The following is a 23,989-nucleotide window of genomic DNA, read 5'->3' on the forward strand; positions in this document are numbered from 1 at the left end:
TCGCGCCAGACTCAGCTAGAGGCCAAGTTTTCCGCATCCGTGGGAACGCCACCACCCTTCAAGGATCAAGGCGCAGATGCAAGCTAAACTAAAAAGCGGTGGGAGTTGAGTAGATCTACTATACGGATCAGCTCACCATGTACCAGCAAGTGGTCAAAGACCGAATACTGTATCCCATTCACTGCATTCCATATGCGTCCCTGAATTCAGCTACAAAAGCTACAAAATTCACGCAAATCAGAACGGTTATAAAAGTAATCGGCTGCGAAGGGGTGGCTGAGTTCGATCGACTCTGGCCTCAGAACAAACTTCAACATACTAGTACCAGCTTCCTTCCACAAAGTCAAACATATTCGAATGAACAATCTCGAGGTGATCGGTTTGGCCTTTTTATTTTGGCTTTGCTTTGGCCTGTTCAGTGAGTTTGGCTGGTCAACACTGAACCTTTCGAACCATGCAGCATTGCAGGGTCTATGACTATAATTTGGGGGTGATAAATAATGACATTTTGTAGTACTAGTATGATTGTACATGTACTATTGTCTTGATATCATGCATGCATGATGCAACCAATATTGGCCAATGCAGTGGCGCATGGGCGGCATGCATGGCATGTCATGATGATTGATGTCAGTGCCTCGCAAAATAATTTTTACGGCTCCCGGATCCCTACACTACACTACAGAGCTGAACGTGTGGTTTGGCAAATGAGAAGGTGGATAGTTGCTGTTGTCTTCTCCAAGTTCTTGTAGAGTGCGACCGCGCGAGTCAAAGCAGCTATAAAGTGAACCTTCAAAGGACTCCTGTAGAACTATTACGGTTTTAGAGACATTGCCATTGGACTTAGGTCCTGGTGACGAGCCTGCGGCAAATTCCGGAACAATGTTTGCCAAATTCAGTTTTACTGTTCGAGCATGTGGAGTGGCAGGTTGTGTTGCAGGTGCTGCTGCCGCCGTTGCTGGATGGACCAGCGCGGAACAGAACAACCACGTAATGCTTGCCTCGTCTGCTTACATGGCGCAGCAAATTACCCCGAATATCAGCCTGGACAGTTCAGCTGGGGACATGCGGCATAGGATGGAAGGCCTCATATTGCGTACGCAGAAAGACCTCTGTGACGCGTTGTCTAAAATCGACGGAAAGGAGTTTCGAGTGGATCGGTGGCTAAGGCCTAATGAAGGTGGAGGTGGAATTAGCTGTGTTCTCCAAGATGGCAAAGTCTTTGAGAAGGCTGGAGTTAACATATCAGTGGTAAAAGGTGTTTTGCCGCCAGAGGCTGTGAAGCAAATGCGTGCCAGGGGTCACTCGGCGCTCAAAGAGGGCGAGTCGCTTCCATTTTTCGCATGTGGAGTGAGCTCTGTCATTCATCCACGAAACCCTTTCGTCCCAACTCTACATTTCAACTATCGCTATTTTGAAGTGATCAGCGACAACCAGCGTATTTGGTGGTTCGGGGGTGGCACTGATCTGACTCCGTACTACTTGGATGAAACCGATGCTAAGCATTTTCATTCAACCCTGGAGAAAGCGTGCCGCCCTCACAATCCCAGCTTCTACCAGCGGTTCAAGAAGACCTGTGATAACTACTTTGTCATCAAGTTCCGCGGGGAGCGGCGAGGAGTTGGCGGAATCTTCTTTGACGACATGGATCAGCCATCTGCCGATGCTTGCTATCAGTTTGTGGACTCCTGTGCCAAGTCCGTTATCCCGTCGTACATTCCTATTGTCAAGCGTCATTACCGTGATCCGTACACGGATCGCCATCGTCAGTGGCAGCTGTTGCGCCGAGGTCGCTATGTGGAGTTCAACCTGGTGTACGATCGCGGCACCAAGTTTGGTTTCAACACTCCCGGCGCTCGCATTGAAAGCATCCTCATGTCATTGCCACTGGAGGCAAGGTGGGAGTACATGCACGAACCCGAGCCGAACTCACCAGAGGGCAAAATGATGGCTGTTTTGAAGAATCCCCGTGATTGGATTTGAGTATGCTAATTTGTCACTCAGCGTTTGAGAGTTGGGTTTGTTTCAACTCGCTTCCCTCTGGAGTTCACTCTGGTTGTGTTTGCATCGCTCAGAAAGCTGCACCGTTTTAAGGTTCCCTTTTATTTTCAGCGTGCTAATGATGCAGAGCTTTGTGCAACTTGGTCCCTGCGATCTGCAGCACTTGATTTTTGCGAATGTGTGGCGTGTTTATTGCTTAGCGGTAAGTGTAAGACGTTCACCTCATGCCGCGGAAGCGTGTACAGCGTATTACTGCATAGTGCAGCTGACCCGTGAACTCAGAGAAAATCTATTATCTCTGACAAGCTATTTACTGGACGTATACGCCTTTGTTCTTGATTTTTGACTGCTTTTTGCTCTTCTCGGATTCTAGCTTTTCCGGTCTAGAATTTGATTTCAGTTCAGGATAGTTTCTCCTGAGTCCTGTTACAACAATGCCAATGCCAGAGTATTTTTTTAGTAACGCCTGCACCATGTTCTGCTCGCCAACTGTATATATATGTCGGTTCCCAGTGCTGATAGCCCACAAAAGATTGCAGTTTCATTTCTTGACTCTTGTGAAGCGCTCGTCTTGTTTCTGGTATATGCGCAGAATGCAACAGGCAGAAATATGTGAGCTGTAGCCTGTAGTGTAGAGCGGGCAGCAAACTAGACCGTTGGCGTGGTTAGTATGTAGTGCCACGAACACAGAAGCTAGACTCCCTCAGTACGCTGAACCAGGACAGGACTGGAGTCAGGTCGGACCAGGGCCGGACTCGTATAAACCCAACACGGCTCCCTGGGTCGGACTCTGCCTCATGAACTCAGGTCAGGATTCAGGCATGAGTCTGACCCAGTGGCTCGCCTCAGGTCGTCAGGACCAGGGAAGAGTAGCACATGCAGGGGCGTCGCACACGGTACGGTCACTACGGTGTTGACCGTACCACTATTTGCCCCAAGTACCCTGCGATTCAATAAAATGCACTGATTTGGGCTCCAAATTTCCAAATTTTCGGCTCAGCCATCCCTCCCCCACGAGTAAATTGTACTTCAGATGGCTGACCGTACCACATTGAAATACCTTCCGACGCCCCTAACATGTCATTGTACGCCGCAGGACTACTACTTCCTGCTCAGTGCTCAAACACCTCTACAAGTGTAGCGCTAGAGCAGACTAGAGCCCAGTACTACTACTAGAGGTGTATAGCGCTACTTCAGGTTGTCACGTGATTGCATATGGCTAATTAAATCATTATTTTAGACTTCTCAACTGTTACTTCAAACAAAATACCATGATTCGGCATGAATGTAGATCTACAGACTACACTGACTGTCAGTCAGTGTAGCTCTCGATATGCGAGGACGTCGAGTCCGACTGGACTCATACTCGCACTGTCACAGGTACTACCAAGAGTACATAACCCCCGGGGGGTTATCATGGTTATGTACTCTTGGTACTACTACTACTAGTAGGGATTTCAGGCGGTTTTTTGTTGTCAACAGTGCATACTGCAATTATGGCTCAAATGAAAGATATGGATGTGATTATCAACCAGCCAAAAAATCAGAGCAATCGGCCAAGGGAAACCAGAGTTATGATCATTTGAATACGGGTGGGTACCCTTCATCGGCAAGTATACAATTAGGATGGGAAGCACGGCACAAAACGGGTTTCAAGAAGGCCATAGCAACACCCTAGCAACAGCCCAAAGTGCTCCAAATCGCACCAAACTTGGACAGCATGATTAGTGGAGCCCACCGGTATAAAATCACTGAATATTTTTTTGAATTTTTAAAAACTGAACAGAAATAACAACAATGGCGTCCATAGCAACGACCTTAGCAACAGGCTTAGAATCTATGAAACTGCTGCTCATTGTATCAAAATTCACCTGTTGGATAAATGTACATACTGATATGGCATAGCATACATGTACCAATTAATGTTTGAACAAGAAACAGGACAATGAGCTTCCCGGCCGAAGTAAAAATATAGTATACATGTATCTACAAGTGACGCGCTCAGCAAAAGTGGTTGCGACTGGCCTCACAATTAATACGCGACATTGCAATGTTCACATGCCAGAAGGAGAGACAGAGGCTCAGCAGCAGCAACAACAGCAACAGCACTCTCACACACCATTTCAAGCATACATATAGACCTGTTCATCCATGAACACGCGCACCCACCACCAGTCCGTGCGCCAACACCCACCCACACGCACACGTGTGTGTGCGCGCGCGCGCGCACACACACACACACACACACACACACTACTACCATAGCATGACTGCCCCATAGGGCCACGTCACTCCCTTGTGACAGGGAGCCAGAGTCAGGGTAAGAGAGTCCATGCTGGCGAGCCACATGCCGGTTGACATCTCGTTTTAGCCGAGAACGTTTAAAGCAACCAGAGGAGAGGAGAGTCAATGCTAAAGGCCGATGTGTCAGGTTCGGCGCGTGGAACACACAACAGATTTCTGCAGTTTCCCTTTTTCTTGCTAATTCTTCTTCCAGATCAATGATTTTCTTTGACAGGCTTTCAACGAATTTTTTTCAAATTTACTGGCATTTTCTTTTTGAATGTCACACGATTCAGTACCGACATTATGTGCTGGGATGACATCCAGTTCAGGCAGAACGAACGGCTGACAAAGCAGTTCGCTGATGGCGTCCTCGGCTTTGTCCTTCAGCAGCTTCTTCCGTCGGTATCTCACCCGCTTGACTTTCGTCCCAACTGCTTTCGCGTTCACTTTGTCTATTTCCTTGCCATCCACTGCTGACAACAGCAAAATCAGCGACTGCCAATTTATTTGCGTGTTTGTAGTCCACGACAGAAGTTCAAGGACGAGGCTGTTCTTCAGCTGGCCAGGACTATCCACTGCTACCCGCCCTGATGGCGAGTCAAGACGGAGCGCATTGCAACTGTTTACGCGTCAGAGACAGCTTCTTGCACAGAGGGCCAATCCAAGACTCGTCTTTCTCGCACGCCATGGCGTTCTACTATGTACTAAATTTCGCGAACAACCGCGACTCGTCAGCAAGATACAAGGAACTGATCTAAACTAAATCGAGGGTGCAGAATCCGATTATCGATGTTGCGAGTGTGTGCAATGCCTGCATCATATCGAAAATCGACTTTGAAATCATTGAAAGACGCACGAATCCAGTCTTTTTTACGCCATTTCACCGAGATTGGTACCAAATGAAAGCTCAAAACCTCTACTCTCATGTAAACCCGTTCGATTTTGTCTCCAAGCGTCACTGCATCATCCAGTGACAGTTGAACGCCTCCGCAAAAATTGTGCCATGCGCAGATCCCCAAATCAATGCAGCTGCATGAAGGCTCTTTCGGGCCAAAAAGTCACGTGACTGAAATCCCTACTACTAGTACTACTACTAGGTGGAGAAGAATAAAATTGACCGCGCCGCCGGCCCACAGGCCGCTTTCCGATCCTGTACAGATGTAGCGGTCCTTTCCGCCGTGGCTGGCGTGAGAGCTTGGGCCTTGTTGACTGCGGGCAGTGGTCATGGTGGTAGTGCCAGGCCAGAGCTACACGGCCACGGGGCTACACTGACTGACAGACTGACTGTATGTAGCCTAATTGTAGTCTAGATCGACCCGGTCCCTGTATACGACTACGGACTCAGTGTAGATCTATGTGTGTGGGGCTCCCTACTCAGGCTACTGCCTTACTGGAGCACAGCTCTACCAGTGACCATGGGCATGGTACTACTTGGTAGACACGGGGTCGGTGCCCAGGCCTGGCCTAGCGTAGCCTGGGCCTTGTGGCTTGTCTCTCCTGATCTCAGACTCATGCTCATCGCGACGTGCGTGACTGCGTGGCCCACTTGCACTGATATGACCGTGAAACTATTCGTCATTCGAGTTTGGTCGTGAGGTGCAAGATACGCTGCCAGCTTTCAAGGCAGTTGGTCGATGAAATTATTTTGCTCTCTTCTCGGCCAGCTCGAGCGGTGATCGGACTATTGCCGCAACTCTGGACATCGTTATGCTGCTCTAAATGTGCTCGCTGCAGAATTAGAAGCGCCGCAGAGCGACGTTAGGTGTTATGGACACCACCGACCGAGGCGATGCCATTGCAGCGGGGGGAACAGGAGGCAAAAGAGCGTTTGCACGAAGGCTACAACAGTAAGGGTGAAAGGCTGTTGTAACGCTTGCAGTTTGTCTCTCGCGCATCGAAGCTCTCCATGTGTCTCTTGTACTTGCCTGGAGCAAATAATTGCGGCGATATTAGTTTGGGCGGATGATAATTTTGCTGCCAAACAAATTTGCGGATGCATGCACAAGTGCCTCTGCTATTTTGCCCATTCTCTGTGTCAATGCCCAGGAGTCTGCCTGCTGCGGAAGCAAGACGAATAGCGTCTTCAGTGTTTCATGATGGCACGGACCAGTCGGCACCGAACACTCTTCAGAGAGCCAGCGGTGTGCCAGGACATTCTCTGGTGAGTGAGTGACTGACTGCCACCGAACGAAATCTTCTCCACGGTTTTCGTGTATGCATGCCCGTTTTTGCAGTGGAGTTCAGCTTTTGTCGGCATGTGACGACAAGGATCTGTGGAAGAATGCGGTGCGCGCGAGCACCTGCTAGCGTGTGGAGGTAGTCTGCATAATTCGGCAGCCTGCGCGGTTTGGAGCACTGAGTTCAAGCTGAACGAAATTTCGTTCTTCCGTCATATGCACGGCTGTATTTAGGGAGTGACTGAGTCTATTTAGTTGATATGTGGTTTCCAACAAATCCATCCATCTCGAAATTGGTCACAATTGGTCACGATTTTTTTCCCCTACTCACTGACAATCTCACCCATGCGTTTAACGTCACTGCACATACAAAAACCATGTTTTCATCCTATGATTGCCAGAATACAGTTGTGTTGCAGTGGAAACTTTGTGCATGACTGTGTACTATTATGTGCCATGCCAATGATCGCCGACGTTCTGCCATCCTCGAAGAGAGTACTACACATTCACACTTTTGAATGAGCTGGATACAAATGCACACTTTCTAATGTGTGTACAATGATATTCTGCTGATGCAAGCAGTGTGTGCACAGTCTTCAAGTTGTGCGGCCACAATAGTATCCTTCAATGAAAGTGCTCATCGAGCACCAAGATGGCTGCAATGTGGTGTTGAAGGGCCTTGGTGCTGGATTGTAGCTTGCGCTACTAGTATATGTATGGCCAGCATGCAGGGCTCACACTGAGAGCAGAATCTATTCACAATCAAACGACAACCTTAATGTTCAATCTTCACATTGGTTTACAGTTCAGGCACGATTTAGAAGGGAGCCAAACAGAACGCGACACCCACCGAACACGAGGGCGAAAGAAACAAAATGGTGGTAATTTTTTTATTTTCCCAGAATGTTTTACAGGGGCTGGTTCAACGCAGTGTTGGTAATTGCCTTAGTAAATGGATTAGCTGCGGGGGAGTCGGCGCGCCGTGACAAAACAACATAATGGAGCAGTACAAATGACTAACCAGGGCTAGGTGCCCATGGTAGCAACAGTCAAAATTAATAATCTCTTTTAGGCTTTTAATATGTTCATAAGCCACACGATTCCTGCATACATGTAGGGTGTAGGTAAGAGTGGTGGCGAGGCCCTGAGTGTTGGCTCACCTTGGTGGTCTCTGCTTCGCAGCAAACACGGTGCACTGTAACCTCATATCTGACCATTGCCCCCAGCCTGACTGTACAGCCATCTGCACCCCTATGTCTATGATCATGCCTGCGGATGTGATCTTGTGACCCTGTGTATCCCGCAGGTAACGCTCGATATACCGAGACCTGTGGACTATGAAGGTTTCCTCAAAGCCCAGCGGCACCTGGTCGACAGCGACAAGCGCAAGGACCTCCTGCTCTACCCACAGAAGGACATAGAGGTGTGCACAGAGCCGCGCTATGTGCGCACCAGTGAAGCCCAGATACCGGAAGCAGCACAGTACGTTGAAGATGAGCAATGTGATACTTTCCCTGGTGCATGGTCAGACCACCTCTCCATTATTCTGTGTGATACATGAGTTGTGGCCCAGCTGGAACAGAAGAGAAGGAGGGGGGGGGGGAGGGGGAGGCAGTTGGTAAACATTATCGCTCAACTTTTTGACATGGCGACGTAGGTCTAAGGCGCTATACTCCAACTCCCCCGTAGTTGGACTCCCCTGAGTCGGATTGCTGTCAACCGGGCACTGAGTCTCTGAGTTGCGTGGCATACTGTATCGAGTTGTACTGCGTGCTGTTTCCGGGTTGAAATTTGTTCTGAATAAAATTCAAAAAATGCATTAGGCTAAAACAAATAATGACCTTGTTTCCGGTCGGCCGACCGGGCCACCTTTTCCCAAATCGTGAGACTTTTTTTGGTCCCAAATGTATACAAACGATGGCAATGCCATGTGTGCAAGTGCACTGAACGAGTCATAACTCAGTCAAATCTCAACCAAATTCCACAATCGAAACACCTACAAGGTAGCAGAGACTCTCAGCTGTCGGCTCGAAAACCTCCGGGGTCGATACGAGCTAGAATAACGGAGCTGGAAGGACTCACCTTGTCGACAACGACTGAGGAACCAAAAAAAGTATCCAAAAAAAATTTCATTCCGGCCGACCGAGTCTCCTTTTTGAGGGGTTGCCGACCGGAAACAAGCCTATTTTTTGTTTTGCCCTTATGTTCACAAACTGGATACAGTTCCGCCGAGGGATGAACGGTGCCTGGTTGCGTACGCACCGGCAGTGTCTGGTAACACATACTTTGAAGCATGCTGAGTAAGGCCAGGCAGATTGAGTGTACTTCCAGAGTCTACTGATACTTACACTGTCGAACCTGTCACCTTCAGACCAGCATGTACCATGACCTGAGTCTTAGCCAAAGGAACATACAGTGCCCACACACATCCCACCCCAGTCCCCATTTCACATCAGAAGCACGTTTAGCAGGATTGCACCAGGACACTGATTTATACAGCGATGGATATCACTGTGTCCTCAAAACCAGGCTGAAGCATGGGAGTAGGCTTAGTTAGCACATCATTTTACAGCATGCCAATAGGGTGAATGCATTTGTTCACTAGCATGTACGTTAGCTGTGTATGGTAAGGTCTGAATAGCTTTGAATATGACTGTGCCTGTGTGTGTATGTGTGTGGGTGTGTATGTGTGTGTGTATGTGTGTGTGTGTATGTGTGTGTGTGTGTGTGTGTGTGTGTGTGTGTGTGTGTGTGTGTGTGTGTGTGTGTGTGTCCCATATGGTGCAGTGGTATGTGCAGCGATTTCCAATCGATAGGTTGCGGGTTCGATTCCCGACGATTATGGTCACACACGTCTTTCTTCTCTTTCTCAGACTCTTCCTGACTTTTCTTTCATTCTCCTGGGTGGTTACCAACAGCCAGTGTATGCCGGAGTATGTGGTGTGGTGTGTGTGTAGAAAAAGAAAAGAAAAAAAAATGGAAAAATGAAAAATAAGGATTCACTGGCCAGAAAAAGTCACTTCAAACAGCTGTGTGGTGGATACCAGGCTAAAAATAGTGGCGGTCAATTCATCAGCCTTACAAGCTGTTGAATGGTGTAATTCCAGCACAAGTTGCTATGTCTAACATAGCTGTTCGCTATCATCGCTCCCGCGATGGGCATGTCTGAGGTCTGAGGTGTGTGTGTGTGTGTGTGTGTGTGTATGGGTGTGGGTGTGCTTTGACGTGCGATTGCAGGGAAGCAGGTAGTGTGCATGTGAAGGACTGCGTACAGTGCTACACTTGCGATTGGAGTATGGTGCGCAGAAAGTAAGTGGTTTGCCAACTTGTTTTGCTCGTACTGCCAAGCTAAACATCTATTCATTTCAGCGTACGTCACGGAAGAACGTTGCCGCTGTCTGGTGCGTGCATGTACTGTCGGGGACATGGAAATCCGGTCGCACGTCTAGCGGCCCCAGGGCGCTGGCCATGCAGCCGTGGGTAAGCAGTACACACATGCTGCAGCGCGCTTGTGGCATCGGATCAAGCCCTGTTCTGTACGCGCTGACTATCACTGGACTATCATTGCGAAGGACACTTTTGTGGTCATGATCGAATGCAAGTTTTTTTGCTCTGTCATGCAGTGCTGCATTCACACAGGACCGTATCATGAGCCTGCGCAAGATCCAGTCTGACAAGGAGAAGGATCGCAAGCACGTCGGAAACATTCAGGAGTATGAAGTGGACAATCCCCTGGATGATACAAAGGTAAACAGAAGAGACATCATAATTCCACTAGGCGGCTGTTTGGGGTGCAGAGTTCACTACGTTTCGGTGTTGAGATTCAAACTAGCATGTTTGACACGGCCGCTGGTTTAGAAAGTGACTTTTGTATGTGACCTCTGGTAAAATCGAGTTTGTGTGTGGTTTCTGCCTTCTGCTCAGTCAATCGTGTCGAACACGGGTAGCCGTATTCATACGCTGGAACGCAAACGACCTTCATCTCCAACCAGTAGTTTAGCATCAAACATGAGTTCGGCGACGGATGTAAGGTAAGCTATTAGACCCAATGGTAACAATAATGATAAGTTATGAATAGAGTAGGGTCCCTGGTTAGAATCCTGGTGGCGACAGTCATTTTTTTCTTCAGACTTTTCCCGTTTGTGTCTTTCCCTCAAACCAGTGAATATGAATAGAGTGCTTGTGATTGGACCGCGAAGAATTGCAGCTTGCAAACTATACTTTTGTGGTAGCTACAGCGACATGTTCTTGCTCATCATGTGGGGTCTGCTAGCGTGGATAGCGGAACAAGTATCTGTGGCGCATGCTGGTTGCTTTCACATGTACTATGGTGGCTGACTGTGCACATACCTGCTTGTGTATGCAGAGAGAACTGCGTCATCATGTGACCGAGAATGCATGCTTATGGTGTATACGCGAGGAGAGTGGGCACATCTTTTCATGTGATGAATTTCTAAGTAGAGTCCATCACCCATGTCATGCAATCACTGTCACTCACATACAAATACTGTCATAAAATATAAAACACAAGTTTTTCTCATCTTTTTCTATTTCTTGTTTTTCATTAGCTTCAGCACGTTCATTCACATTTTTCATCATTTGTGAGAACTAGACCTGGTCTAGTGAGAAGGCATTCTACTGCCTGTAATTCTGGTGAAGTAAAATAAAGTAACAACAACCCGTATAATTATGGCTGGTAAGCGTCCAGCGTATATGCCAATAACAGTGTCACTGAATTCATGTGCTCTTCCGGTATCCAGCATGTTTGACCTGGAAATGACCGAGGAGGAAGAGCTGTTCCCTGATCTTCTCGAAGACGTCCCAGTTGAAGTCGTTGATGATCAGAATGCTAAATGCCGCCGGGAGACTAGGCAAACATCTCTGTTCAGTTTGTATCCATTCCACGAAGAGGTATGCAGTCAATTCTTATGGTTGTTATGGTCCCTACTGGCAGCACCATGATCTAGAGTGCACACACTCACTCACTCACTCACTCACTCACAAGGTGTAAACGTTCTATTACATGTATGGCACCTGCAGCCGATGTGCTTGTGGCAGTCATCCACTGAACAGCATGAATCCGCTGGCACACCCAGTCCCCACCTTTGTTATACCGTCTTCCCGGTATGTCTTCCCGGATTTGAATGCAGCACGAATTCCATGCCCAGATGCTCAGTGGATGCTCAGATCAGCAAAAAAAGGACATTGTCATTGAAATGTACGAGGATAAGACCACTATAATATACTGTAGTTTGCTTTTTTGTCAGTGAAATTGTCACCACTAAGTTATTCCCACGCTGATATTGTTTCTTCTTGCCTTTTGAACAGCTTGAAAATCATATTGAGAACCGACCCTCTGCACCTCCTCCTGCTGAACAAGTTGGATGCCGACTGCTTGTGAAGTGCTTGGACTTGCAGTAAGTAATACTCTTTGTAACAATGGTGACTGGTCCAATGACTTGAATAACATGTGTTTTAATTAAGTGTCAGTGTGGAAAGAGTCAGGGATCTTCCGGCAATAAAGATGTGCTTCTTTCTTTCTTTCTTTTCAGAAAACGAATTTCAAATTCTATTTTAGCGTTACCCCTCCCTCCCTCACTCGCGCTCGAAACGAAATAATGATTGGATGCATATAGCACTGGAAGAAGTACATGTATCTTGACAACGGTATTGTCAAGCATGCGCCAATGTTTCCTGACTTGAAACTGCCTTATGGCCTGCTTCCCACAGACTATCCAGTAGCGTTGTCTGATGTTGGCCAGCACATAGTTGACGCCGAACTCATGATGACATTTTTCGTCTTCGGCCGCTACCACAAGCGACGTGATCAGATGTTGACTCGGTGTGATGATAGGACGTCGAGCATGACGTGTGACCTGACTACTTCGAAGTAGCAGCTTTGTCAAGTCTACCTCGGATTTCCATCACGTGGGGATAGGCACTTGTATCCAGACCTGGATTCAACGGCAGAAGTGGATTGCCGTTGGGCAGTGGTTTATCTCGCTCCAGACGACTGATGGCGTCACCATAACACTCCAGTTGAGCTGTACGGAGCCAGTGTCTGTCAGCACGTCCAAGCTCTTTGGCAGACAGCTCCTTTACTTGAACTGCTTTGCCACGTGATGTACTGTGTAGATTTGAGTGTAGATCACAGTTGCCAAAGTCATGTCTGTGTGCTGTACTCTTCTGGCACAGGTTGGAGCTAGAAGTTGAACCATTCTTTGCCGTCATGGCACTGTATGATGTGCGGGAGAAGAAAAAGGTGAGGCTAGCTGGCTACAGTGTCCGTGTGGGCAATTGTGATTGTGCCCAGTGCTTTCTCCTGCACACAGAAAATACACACTGACACAGCATGCACACGCACACAAGCACACGCACACCTTGACCTTTGACCTTTGACGCCCATCGCCGGAGGCGATGATAGCAATGCTACGGCAGAAGCCATAGCAACTTGTGCTGGGATTGCACCATTCAACAGCTTGCAAGGCTGAAGAATTGACCGTCACTATTCAGCCTGGTCTACACCATACAGCTATTTGAAGTGACTTTTTTCTGGCCAGTGAATCCCTATTTTTGGTCTTTTTCTTTTTTTTTCTTCTTTTTTTTCCCACACACACATCACACCACATACTCCGGCATGCACTGGCTGTTGGTAACCACCCAGGAGAATGAAAGAAAAGTCAGGAAGAGTCTGAGAAAGAGAAGAAAGACGTGTGTGACCATAATCGTCGGGAATCGAACCCGCAACCTATCGATTGGAAATCGCTGCACATACCACTGCACCATATGGGACACACACACACACACACACACACACACACACACACACACACACACACGCACACACACACACATACACACATGCACACACACACACACACACACACACACACACTCACACGCATATTATGCATGTGTAGGTGAATGCAAACACGCAGATGCGTTATGCATTCATGCCAGCACATTTGTTTTACTTCAACGAGCCCGCAGTAGCATTGAATATCATCAATAAAGATATTATGGAGGTTTCTGAGATGCAACCTGTTACTCGTTGTGCATTTTTACCAGATATCTGAGAACTTTCATTTTGACTTGAACTCGACCACCATCAACAAGATGATGGACAACTACATCAAGGAGCAATCAATGCCATCTTTGAGTAGAGCTGCTGTCTTCTCAATCACCTACCCACATCCAGATATTTTCATCGTTATCAAGGTATGACGTCTTGGTCACCGCGATATGTTAGCAGCACTGCATTCAGGCACTTCTCCTTGTTGCCCGTTTGCCTTTCATAGGCAAGATGGACTCCTTGATGCTCTCCTCAAAAGAGTATGAATTATTTATCTGATATTACACAATGTATTGGTGTATAACTGGTCAAGATCACACTGGAAGATATTACTTTGTGTTCAACTAGTAAAATATTGTATACTCTCATAGATCACTTGTGCACGGCTGTTTTTACTGATGCCTGTTGCTAGTTTGCTTGTGCGATCTTGTTCTTGTGTGATCTTGTTCTTGTAACTGTACAGCTGGAGAAGGTTTTGCAGAAAGACATCAGTGAGTGTGCAGAGCCGTACATGAAAGAGTCCGACACTAAGGTAGGAAAACAGTACCTCTCACGAGGTAGGAAAACAGTTGCAATCCTGAGAGTAACAACTTGTGATTTTCGCCTACTATGCTTGTGGTGCATATGCTATTAGCTTAGCCAAGAACAGCCCAGCATCGGGAGGTTGGCATCATAGGTCATAGCAGTTTGATGAAGGTGAAATTATTCCTAAATTCCACGTCCATTTGGAATGCCACACGAAATGTTGTGGACTACTAGCCTTAGCAGTTTGCTTTGACTTGTCGTTGTGCAGATTCGTGACAAGGTCAAGGCTGCAGCACAGCAAGCATGTGAGCGCTTAGGCAAGTACCGCATGCCTTTTGCATGGACAGCCGTGCACATTCAGGATGTAGTCACTGGTGGACCCAGCCAAGCGCTGGAGCACAGTCGACGTGAGACGGCTGCCAAGCTTGAAGAAACCAAAATTGCTGCCAAGGCAGCGTCGGAGCGGCGCTTCGAGGAGGTGCGCTCCACCGGCCTCCACTTTGCACCCGGCCGGACTGGCTGCGTATCGTCCGACTCACTGGACCCAATTTGCTCACAGCTGCAATCCTTCAAGCCCGTAACCTTGACTGTCAATAGCTTCTTCAAGCAAGTGAGTTTGAGCTTGTTCTTTACCGCTGTAAGCTGTGATAATGTCAGTGCATGGCGTGCCATGGTAGGTTTGCTTGTTTGCTGTATTCCAAGTACATCCTGCAGTTTGTAGGGTAGAGTATGTGCATCTATCGGCGTGTGCATGTTAAATTCTGTGAATCCGCGACTCATTGTTTTACCCGGTGTGTTTGTGTGTGTTTGTGTGTGTTTGTGTGTGTGTGTGTGTGTATGTGGTGTGTGTGTGTGTGTGTGTGTGTGTGTGTGTGTGTGTGTGTGTGTGTGTGCGTGTGTGCGTGTGCGTGTGTGTGTGTGTGTGTGTGTGTGTTCGCAGGAGGCGGACAAGCTGGAGAATGAAGATCTGTACAAGTTCTTAGGAGAGCTCAGAAAGCCTGGTTCTCTAGTACGGAGACTGAAATGCATCCCAGGTATGTACTCGTAGTGGCTTGTGTACTTCTTTGAGCGTTTCCAAGGACTATAGTGCACTCCATGCAGTGCTTTCATCATTGTAACAACATGTGGGTTGCAAAGACCTTAGTGTGCCATGTACATCTACATCCACATTGCCAATTTGCCGTGAAAGACATTATACCGGGTATTGCTATGCACGTAGCCAGACAAGGGAAGACCATACTGTGACAGCATTCCATGATCTGTGGAGGGCAAAGGTTACAACAAAAGCGCCTGCTGCAGACTCTGCAGCTTGGCTGCTCAGAGAAACATCAGAGTAAGGCCGATGATGGCAGTGACAGCAGTACCAAGGTCACCTCCACAAATGAGCACAACTTTAATAACCCTTTGCAAACTCCTCTCCGTACTAGTTGGCAAACACAAATCTGCTGTGTATGCTTTCAAATCACATTTTGTTTTTCTGGGTCCTTCATTTCTTCCTTCCAGGTACTTTGAAACTGGATATATCCGTGCCAGGGGAGCGTGTCAGCAACTCACTGACCAGTAATCTTGTTCAGGTAAGGTTTGCTGTGGACAAACGTATCTCCATCTACCATATCATGCAAGTACATGTAGGCGGTAGTACAGTCATGTAAAAGTACTTGATCAACAACTGTTTTCTCAAAGACAAAAATGCAATAAGCTCAAGAAAAGAATAAGCTTTAGGCTTTGCACAATCAACATCCTCAAGCTCTTCCACTAGTACTTTCAGTGCCTTCTCATCAGGTGGAATACAGGCAAAAAGAACCCCCGACCAAGCACAACGCATTATAAGCAATAGTGATGGTGATAGCAACAGCGCAAAGAAGAGTAGCCAAAAACAGCACGGTAAAAATGTATACTCTCATACACGTAAAGGAATGGCAAAACGGTGCAAATGTGAAGAGAGCAAACAAGGTTGCGACGTGCAGCGACAACAATAGACTACCAAGGAACAAGACTAATAAGTCGTCTATTGTTATCGCTGTACATAGCACTCTTATTTGGTCTCTTCGCACCTTCAACTTTTTGCCATTCCTTTATGTTTACGAGGGTATGCATTTTACCATGCTGTTTTTAGCTACTCTTCTTTGTGCTGTTGTTATCACATCACTACTGTATACTATTCATTGTGCAGTGCTTGGTCAGTTCCTTTTTGCCTATATTCCACCTAACGAGAAGGCAGTGAACGTACTAGTGGTAGGAAGAGTTTTGAGGATGTTGGTTGTGAGGAGCCTAGAGCTTGCTCTTTCTGGAGTTATATCCACAACTGTGTGTGTGATTTGTGGACATCATAAGCATATAATGTATATGTGTTTGGTGGATACGTGTAATCACTTTCCTGGATCGTGCCGGTGACTAAAAGTGCAAATAATCTCCGCCGTTCTGCTGTGAACTCCAGGTGAAACCCTACCCAGACCACCACTGTCGTCCAGTGCGTGAAGTAGAAGAGTTCCCGTCACGAGAAGTCTTCATTCCGTATTCGACGTACAAGTGAGTAATGATGCTATGCGTGCTGGTTACAATGAAACTTTGGATTGAATACTTTCTTGCTCATTGATGCGAAAACTCGGCCTCTAGCCGAGTTTCACACGAACCGTGATTGATTTTTTTGGCCCATTGGAGTGTACAATCTCTAAAAACGTGTGCAACAATGCGATCACCACTATGAGTACAGTCAGACCTCGCATAACCGCACACATCCGTTTTCCACAAAAATATCCGGATAGGCGAGGGAACCGGATAATCGAACACACATACTGTATGCAAGCATGGCATATGCTGTACATGTGTAACCAACTATTTTCTTCCGGATGGCGAGGGATCCGGATAAACGAGGACCGGATAAGCGAGGTCTGACTGTAGTAATACACTGGCGTTAAAAAAATTCTAACCCTTTCTTCCTTATTTAAATGCTGTCAATATGTCGAAAACAGTGTGCAGTAACAAAAGGAAAAGAAGGTGGAATAGTGAAAATAACAATGTAGAAAAGATGTTATTTTGTTGTTATTTTCACTATTCCACCTTCGTTTCCTTTTGTTACTGCTCACTGTTTTCCACATAATTATTGTTAAATAAAGTAGCCACATTTCCGTTCAACTTGTTCTCTTGATTGCGATTCTAAGATTGTTGTCTCCACGCCTTTTGTTCATTTTCTTCCTGGCAGGAATTTCCTGTACGTCTACCCGCAGCACTTGAACTTCAGCAGTAGGAGTGGCTCAGCTCGCAACATTGCTGTCCGGGTCCAGCTCCTGAGTGGAGAGGACGAATCCACAGCCTTGAAGGTGTGTAGCATAGTCGGCACGGTGCCTGTCCTGTACTTGTACTTGGGAGAGATTCACAACTGGTTGGCTACATGCTGCACCATGCTCTACATATACGCCTATACCGTAGAGGGTTGGTACGAAACCAAGCCTCTACATGTACATGTATGTGTTAAAACTAGAAAGCAACAAGGCAAGGTTGCACATTCTTATCGTACAAACCAGACGCTTATACATGTAACGTTATTTCAAGTTATTTGCGACTTTTTCGTGTGTAACTTAATGTACATCTGGTGTGATTGGCTGTGTCGAGTAATAGCATATTCTATCTGTATTCACTCTGAGTCATGTTACACCGTATTCTGCGGAGTGTATGTCGCTCCTTTTTACAACCAACCTCAATCAAACAAATAGTACGACTTACCATTGAGTGTGGCTTATTATTAACGCACTGAAATTATACAACAGAGACCTTGAAATGAGGTTACGGCTTACAATTGGATGCAACTTATAATCTGGATATAACTCAACCCTGTGTGTTAGATGGTCACATGTATTCAGTTTGTCTTTCCTATCTGTGTTGCGATGCTACTGCTGTGCATGTAGTGCATCTATGGCAGGTCATCTGGTCCCAAATACACCAAGGAGGCTTGGACAGCCGTCACGTACCACAACAAGTAAGGGCATGTCGATGTGTTGTTCCTGCGTCTTCGGTGACAGGGTGTGTAGGTATCCCCTGTGCCTTTGTGTCTCTTGTGCGGTATAGACTTCTGTGATTATTGTGCCGTCTTTTGCAGAAGTGATAATATTATATGTACTTTCTTCTTTTTTTCTTTTTTCATTCTATTGCCATGGCTGGCTAACGCCCCTCCATTGCATTGGCTTCTGCCATTGGACGGGGAAATAGAATAAAAAAATAAAAAATATAGCCTTTGCTGCATGTTTACAGGTAATCTTTCACATTGTCTTTAACCTTCCATGTCACTTATGTCCTTCACAGAGCTCCGGATTTCTATGAAGAAGTGAAGCTGGAGCTACCTATTGACTTGCGTGAGTCGCATCACCTGCTCTTCACCTTCTATCACATCAGCTGTTCCAAGCCGAAGGACAAGGAGACCGGGCCAGTCGAGCCTGTTCTCCTCGGATACACCGTAAGCGGAGCCGTTTTAAGACGGAACCAGCAAACTGTGTGTGTGTGTGTGTGTGTGTGTGTGTGTGTGTGTGTGTGTGTGTGTGTGTGTGTGTGTGTGTGTGTGTGTGTGTGTGTGTGTGTGTGTGTGTGTAGCGTGTGGCGATGCTGCTTGCGCATTGCATGATCACCCAATCATTTAGCAGGAATCATTTACATTCAGCTGTTTGATATGAAGTTTGTTAAGAGTAAATCCCCTCTTAGCAGCATTGCATCTTCAAGGATAAACCATTCCATCTTTCGCGTGTTTCTTCCTGTTTGTGTATTTCTAGTGGCTGCCACTGCTAAGAGATGGCCTGCTGAAGAGTGGGGACTATCACTTTCCGGTGACGATGGAGAAGCCACCGCAAGCGTACAGTGTGTTGACACCAGATGTAGGTTTACGACTGGACATATCCACCAAGGCATGCCGATCTGTGAAAATGTGTACTGGCAACGCAACTACAAGTACATTGTACATGTATTCTAGCTTCATAGAGCATGGGATGTGAGTTTGGAATCATGAGCTTGCATTGCAGTATCACAGCATGATTGCCATGTACATAGATCTTGTCACAGGAGGCATTGTCTTAGCCGAGCCTGAGCCAAAGCCGTTGGCCAGGTGCCACTACAGCGGCCTACCACAGTATTAATATGCTGTCATGATCATCTTGTGTCTTTCCAGGGAACACACTGCCTGCCCAATCTGAAGTGGGTGGAGAACCACAAGCCGGTGTTCAGGTTTTCTACGCACGTCGTCTCATCCCTCCATCCACAGGTTAGTCTCGGGTAATGGAGTTAAGCACATTATAATTCCTTCGGCCAGGTATAGGAATTGCACTGTGCACAGTTGGTGATGGTGTATAGGAGTGAGCACATTGATAGGGGTCCCAGACAGACGGCATGACCTGTGTGCAGGTATCAACGTCTATACCTGTATAAGCGCACGGCCAACCTGACACTTGAAGTAAGTAATGCTAGCACCATCTGGACTAGTAACTATTGCATTTCCAACTTGTGTTTTGTTGAGGCTCACAGCTGATTTCTGCAGCACAGACATTGCTTTGATTTCGTTTCTGGACACGCGCGCGCGCGCGCGCACACACACACACACACACACACACACACACACACACACACACACACACACACACACACACGTACACACCCACGTAACTTTCCTTGATCATGCAGGCCTTCACGCAACGTGTGTTGGAAAGGTTTTGCGCAACTTGCTGTGCACTGGCATCTACATAACCTACTGTCAATCATACCAGTAGTGTACACTAAGCATGCACAAACATGTGTTCTTTTTCTATGTTCTTTACAGGATCAAGCTGTTCAGAATTTCCTGGACTCGTGCAATCAACCACCGGTGTCAATATCTCGTCATGACCCACGGCGGCACACAGCATCGGGCGCAAGACCAGGTGACTTGGACAAGATCAGTGGCATGCCGAGCTCCGTCTCTCCGGACTCCATCCTCTCCAACGCCATCGACAGACTAGTGCAGTACGCTGGGGCGGAGGCCATGATGAAGTTTCTGCCGCTGCTGCTGAACAAGCTGTTTGGTGTTCTGATCAGGCCAGGCAAGAGCTCTTCGGCCCGTAAGTTTCCTGGGTAATCTTGATGTGAGGGGTATTGGCTTATGATGAATGTGCATGTGGGTATGGTATGGTGCCTTCGCACAATGCCCACCTACATGCGATAACAGGGATAGTCGAGTCTGAGTCAACCATGGTACGACTAAATATATGTCATTGGTCTTTGGTCATCCTAACAAAGTCAACGTGATCCGTTCTTTGATCGAATCAAAGTGCATCATCCAAGTGGTAGCTATATGATATCAGCTGCTATCCATGTAGTGGCTATGTACTTGTGGTAATAAGAACAAAAGTCCACACCTTTCACATTCATTGCGTTTCCATGTTTATCCTCAGACTCGGTGAATGAGAGAGCGTTTGATGCGCTGGCAGCTGTCATCCACAGTGCGCACGAGCTGCTTGGCGAATCCTGCGATGCACACGGTCGGTGTGAGCAGTTGATCAAGTATGTCACGTATGTGTTCAACTCGGTGGCACTGACGGAACGACAAGCAGCAGTGTATGCTGCTACCAAGCCAGATCAGGTCAACGGTAGACCACGCTCCAGTGTTGTTTCGTCCAAAACAGGTACGAACAGGTAGCATCCATTGCATACCCTACACACAGGGAGGATTGGCGTACTACACTGTCAGCAGAGGTCCTTGAGCTAGGACACCTGACCTTTTGGTGTTGCTTTTGAGTCCTGTGTACATCAGGTGCATGACAGCATCTGCAGCTCTTGCTTCATCTAAATGCTAGTGACTTGCCAGACAGTGTTTTACAGTAGAGATTCTGGCTGGGGTAATTAATGCTTCTCCTGCTTGCCTAAAATGATGTCTGTTCTACTCTGCTTTGACGCCCTTGCAGATGATGGAGATACTGCGTCAGTTGAGAGTAGATCCCATGACAAGGTAGCTTTGGCCTTTTCTACCTAAGTGTGTTTGTGTGTGTATGCATGTGTGTGTGTGTATGTGTTGGTGTGTGTGTGTGTTTTTGAAATCCTTTCTTGACGAAAACGATCCCAAGACCTTCCTGGGAGTTGATACGCACGGGGAGACATTTGGGAAGAGCCAATCCTCCGATCAGCCGATCACAGCACGTATTTGCATCTGTGTATCTCCACAATGTACATCATTCTGACATCAGTGCTTGTTTATACAGGCCGCTGACATTCCATCCATGTTGTGTTGTCTACATGGTCATATTAGGCATTGCTCATCCTTGTAACGTTATTCGGTGTTCACTGTAGACCATTCACGGCGAAATTGCACTGCAGTGGGTCTTTGCTGGTCCTCAAGTCAAGGAAAGAGCCTACAGCAATTCCTGGTTCTTCTTTGACATCATGGTAAGGGCGAGCACGTACTGGTCCCGCCTGTGCATCATTGTGGAGCTGTCTTGCTTGTCTGTGTGATGTGATCGTGCTTCACACCAATTATTTGTTGAACCACGTGACAGTGCATGACCTGATAAAGCCCCAAGGGTGAAAATTTGGAGAAACGAACTATTGAAAGTGCAGTCTAGGACTATGGAGGTGGTGGTGGCGATTTTAAGTTTAATAACAGATGACAGTGACTAATGATGTATTGAGATGTATCACTCCTTTGCGACTCGGAAATGTGCTCTTTATAGGTGAAGAGCATGGCACAGCAGCTTTCCAAAGAGAGCAAACTCTCGGTGCCTCCAGAGCAGCGCTTCTCCAAGTCCTACCAGGACGACGTCAGCAAACTGGTCAGCAACATTTCCGATGAGATCATCAATCGTCACATCAAGGTATGAGATGACACTACTCTCGTGATATGGAAAGGGCAATGAGCCCAAGCTAGCCGAATAGTCGCTCCATCTTTCCCTGTTTTGGCTTCTCACCACTTTAAAGTATCCAACAAACTTCAGCAGTCAGTACAAAAATAACAGCATCATGCTTAATGCTGATCCTTTCTCTCCCTGCAATTACATAGAAGATTGACCTGTAATGATATTTTCAATATTTTCCGAACACTCTGACTTTGGTGTTTCGAGCTGGTTTATAAAGCTTTGTTGTTCACAGGATTTCATTGCGATGGTTGAGCCAGTGACTTTGAGCTCTGAATACCTCAGCAGGTTGAAACAGCTACCTGTCTATATATTAATATAAATCATTAAAACACGTATACCATGGATCTTCTACAAGTCGAGGTGACCTCTATCACATAATTATTTCACGATAATATTATTATAGTGTGTGTGTGTCACTGTATGTGTCACCCATCCTCTTTGCGTCCATGCCAGGAACCGCGTTTCACACAGAGCTTGAACACCAGCCTAGCGTTCTTCATTCAAGATTGTCTGTCGTACATGGACCGTGGCTTTGTCTTTGGTGTCATTCGGAGCTACTTGCGGCAGGTATGGCGCCTTTTAAAGAAACAGTTTTCGACGCTTCATGCGTGCAGCTCTGTATTCTAGCTTTGTAGTGGTGCTTTACTCTAAGCTGTGGTGTTGTGCAGTCAGTTCCACTTGGGGTATTTGACTAGCGCATGTGATCTGCGGCCCATACCACGCCTTCCCCTGTGAGGAGTTCTTGGTGTTATATTCTGGTACATGCTGCAGAAGCTGATTGTTTGGCTTGGGAAGGAGACTGGCAAGGATTGTACTGTCAAGCTGTCAAGTTTGATCCTGTTACTAGCATTCTTTGCTTCGTCACTATCTAGTCCATCAAAGACTGATTAGGTTGTCTTCTCTTCCTCTTCCTTCCTGGATGTGCAGATCAGCATAGCAGCAGCTGACTTGAATCTAATTGAATACAAGCTTGATCTGCTGAGGATTGTGTGCAGCCATGAACACTACGTGCCTCTCAATTTGCCACTGCTACCATCCGCCATGATGGTCGTTGTGGGTGACAACATCAACAGCATTGCGTACTCAGCTTATGTCGGTGAAACGCTCAAACATCCGTAAGCAAGAGTACATGAAAACCAGAGTGTGCAGCTTGGGGCTTTTTCTACTATGGGTGTCCGTCACGGCGGAATTCCGTGATTACATCATATTTGGCGCAGATCTAAGGCGGGAAATGGTGTAGTGCGTCAGTTGTGCGGAAAGAGACCTGCTTGAATCCTGCCTGCACGTACTACATCACTAAAATGATATAATCACGGAATTCCGCCGTGACAGCAACCCATCCGAGCTGCACACTCTGGTTTTCATGTACTCTTGCCGTAAGTGATTTGAGGTAGAACAGCATGCTGAACTGAGCGGGGAAATACATTATGTTATTGCATAGTCTGATGGTGTATGTCGAGCCCCTGTTTGCAAGTACACCGGCTACAGACCCTGTTTGCAAGTACACCGGCTACAGACCCTGTTTGCAAGTACACCGGCTACAGACCCTGTTTGCAAGTACACCGGCTACAGACCCTGTTTGCAAGTACACCGGCTACAGCCCCTGTTTGCAAGTACACCGGCTACAGACCCTGTTTGCAAGTACACCGGCTACAGCCCCTGTTTGCAAGTACACCGGCTACAGCCCCTGTTTGCAAGTACACCGGCTACAGCCCCTGTTTGCAAGTACACCGGCTACAGCCCCTGTTTGCAAGTACACCGGCTACAGCCCCTGTTTGCAAGTACACCGGCTACAGCCCCTGTTTGCAAGTACACCGGCTACAGCCCCTGTTTGCAAGTACACCGGCTACAGACCCTGTTTGCAAGTACACCGGCTACAGACCCTGTTTGCAAGTACACCGGCTACAGCCCCTGTTTGCAAGTACACCGGCTACAGCCCCTGTTTGCAAGTACACCGGCTACAGCCCCTGTTTGCAAGTACACCGGCTACAGCCCCTGTTTGCAAGTACACCGGCTACAGCCCCTGTTTGCAAGTACACCGGCTACAGCCCCTGTTTGCAAGTACA

General features: G+C 47.1%; 2 protein-coding genes across 2 annotated transcripts in view; both read left to right on the forward strand.

Annotated features, from left to right (window-relative positions):
- Positions 1–685: 685 nt before the first annotated feature.
- LOC135815786 (oxygen-dependent coproporphyrinogen-III oxidase-like) lies at positions 686–2,553 on the forward strand. The gene has a single exon (XM_065329126.1). It carries the CDS (start codon positions 883–885, stop codon positions 1,981–1,983), a length of 1,101 nt encoding a protein of 366 aa, XP_065185198.1. The 5' UTR covers positions 686–882; the 3' UTR covers positions 1,984–2,553.
- Positions 2,554–5,850: 3,297 nt separating this feature from the next.
- LOC135815787 (dedicator of cytokinesis protein 7-like) overlaps positions 5,851–23,989 on the forward strand; it is a 33,168-nt gene continuing 15,029 nt past the window's right edge. The window contains exons 1-27 of the mRNA XM_065329127.1: positions 5,851–6,134; positions 6,334–6,448; positions 7,771–7,946; positions 9,702–9,773; positions 10,088–10,211; positions 10,389–10,495; positions 11,225–11,375; positions 11,793–11,881; positions 12,660–12,726; positions 13,533–13,682; positions 14,000–14,068; positions 14,330–14,671; positions 15,002–15,095; positions 15,565–15,635; positions 16,499–16,590; positions 17,264–17,381; positions 17,967–18,037; positions 18,361–18,511; positions 18,822–18,923; positions 19,214–19,306; positions 19,859–20,135; positions 20,469–20,699; positions 20,979–21,022; positions 21,361–21,456; positions 21,741–21,881; positions 22,377–22,490; positions 22,851–23,038. Of these exons, the coding sequence (XP_065185199.1) occupies positions 6,055–6,134; positions 6,334–6,448; positions 7,771–7,946; positions 9,702–9,773; positions 10,088–10,211; positions 10,389–10,495; positions 11,225–11,375; positions 11,793–11,881; positions 12,660–12,726; positions 13,533–13,682; positions 14,000–14,068; positions 14,330–14,671; positions 15,002–15,095; positions 15,565–15,635; positions 16,499–16,590; positions 17,264–17,381; positions 17,967–18,037; positions 18,361–18,511; positions 18,822–18,923; positions 19,214–19,306; positions 19,859–20,135; positions 20,469–20,699; positions 20,979–21,022; positions 21,361–21,456; positions 21,741–21,881; positions 22,377–22,490; positions 22,851–23,038 (3,425 nt within the window). The 5' untranslated portion in view covers positions 5,851–6,054. The remainder of the gene's footprint in view (positions 6,135–6,333; positions 6,449–7,770; positions 7,947–9,701; positions 9,774–10,087; positions 10,212–10,388; positions 10,496–11,224; positions 11,376–11,792; positions 11,882–12,659; positions 12,727–13,532; positions 13,683–13,999; positions 14,069–14,329; positions 14,672–15,001; positions 15,096–15,564; positions 15,636–16,498; positions 16,591–17,263; positions 17,382–17,966; positions 18,038–18,360; positions 18,512–18,821; positions 18,924–19,213; positions 19,307–19,858; positions 20,136–20,468; positions 20,700–20,978; positions 21,023–21,360; positions 21,457–21,740; positions 21,882–22,376; positions 22,491–22,850; positions 23,039–23,989) is intronic.

This window comes from Sycon ciliatum, chromosome 4 (assembly GCF_964019385.1).
Source record: "Sycon ciliatum chromosome 4, ocSycCili1.1, whole genome shotgun sequence".
NCBI lineage: Eukaryota > Metazoa > Porifera > Calcarea > Leucosolenida > Sycettidae > Sycon > Sycon ciliatum.

Bases quoted from the DNA above. Each gene is read 5' to 3' on its own strand.
- LOC135815786 (XM_065329126.1), top strand. From the start codon at position 883: ATGTTTGCCAAATTCAGTTTTACTGTTCGAGCATGTGGAGTGGCAGGT.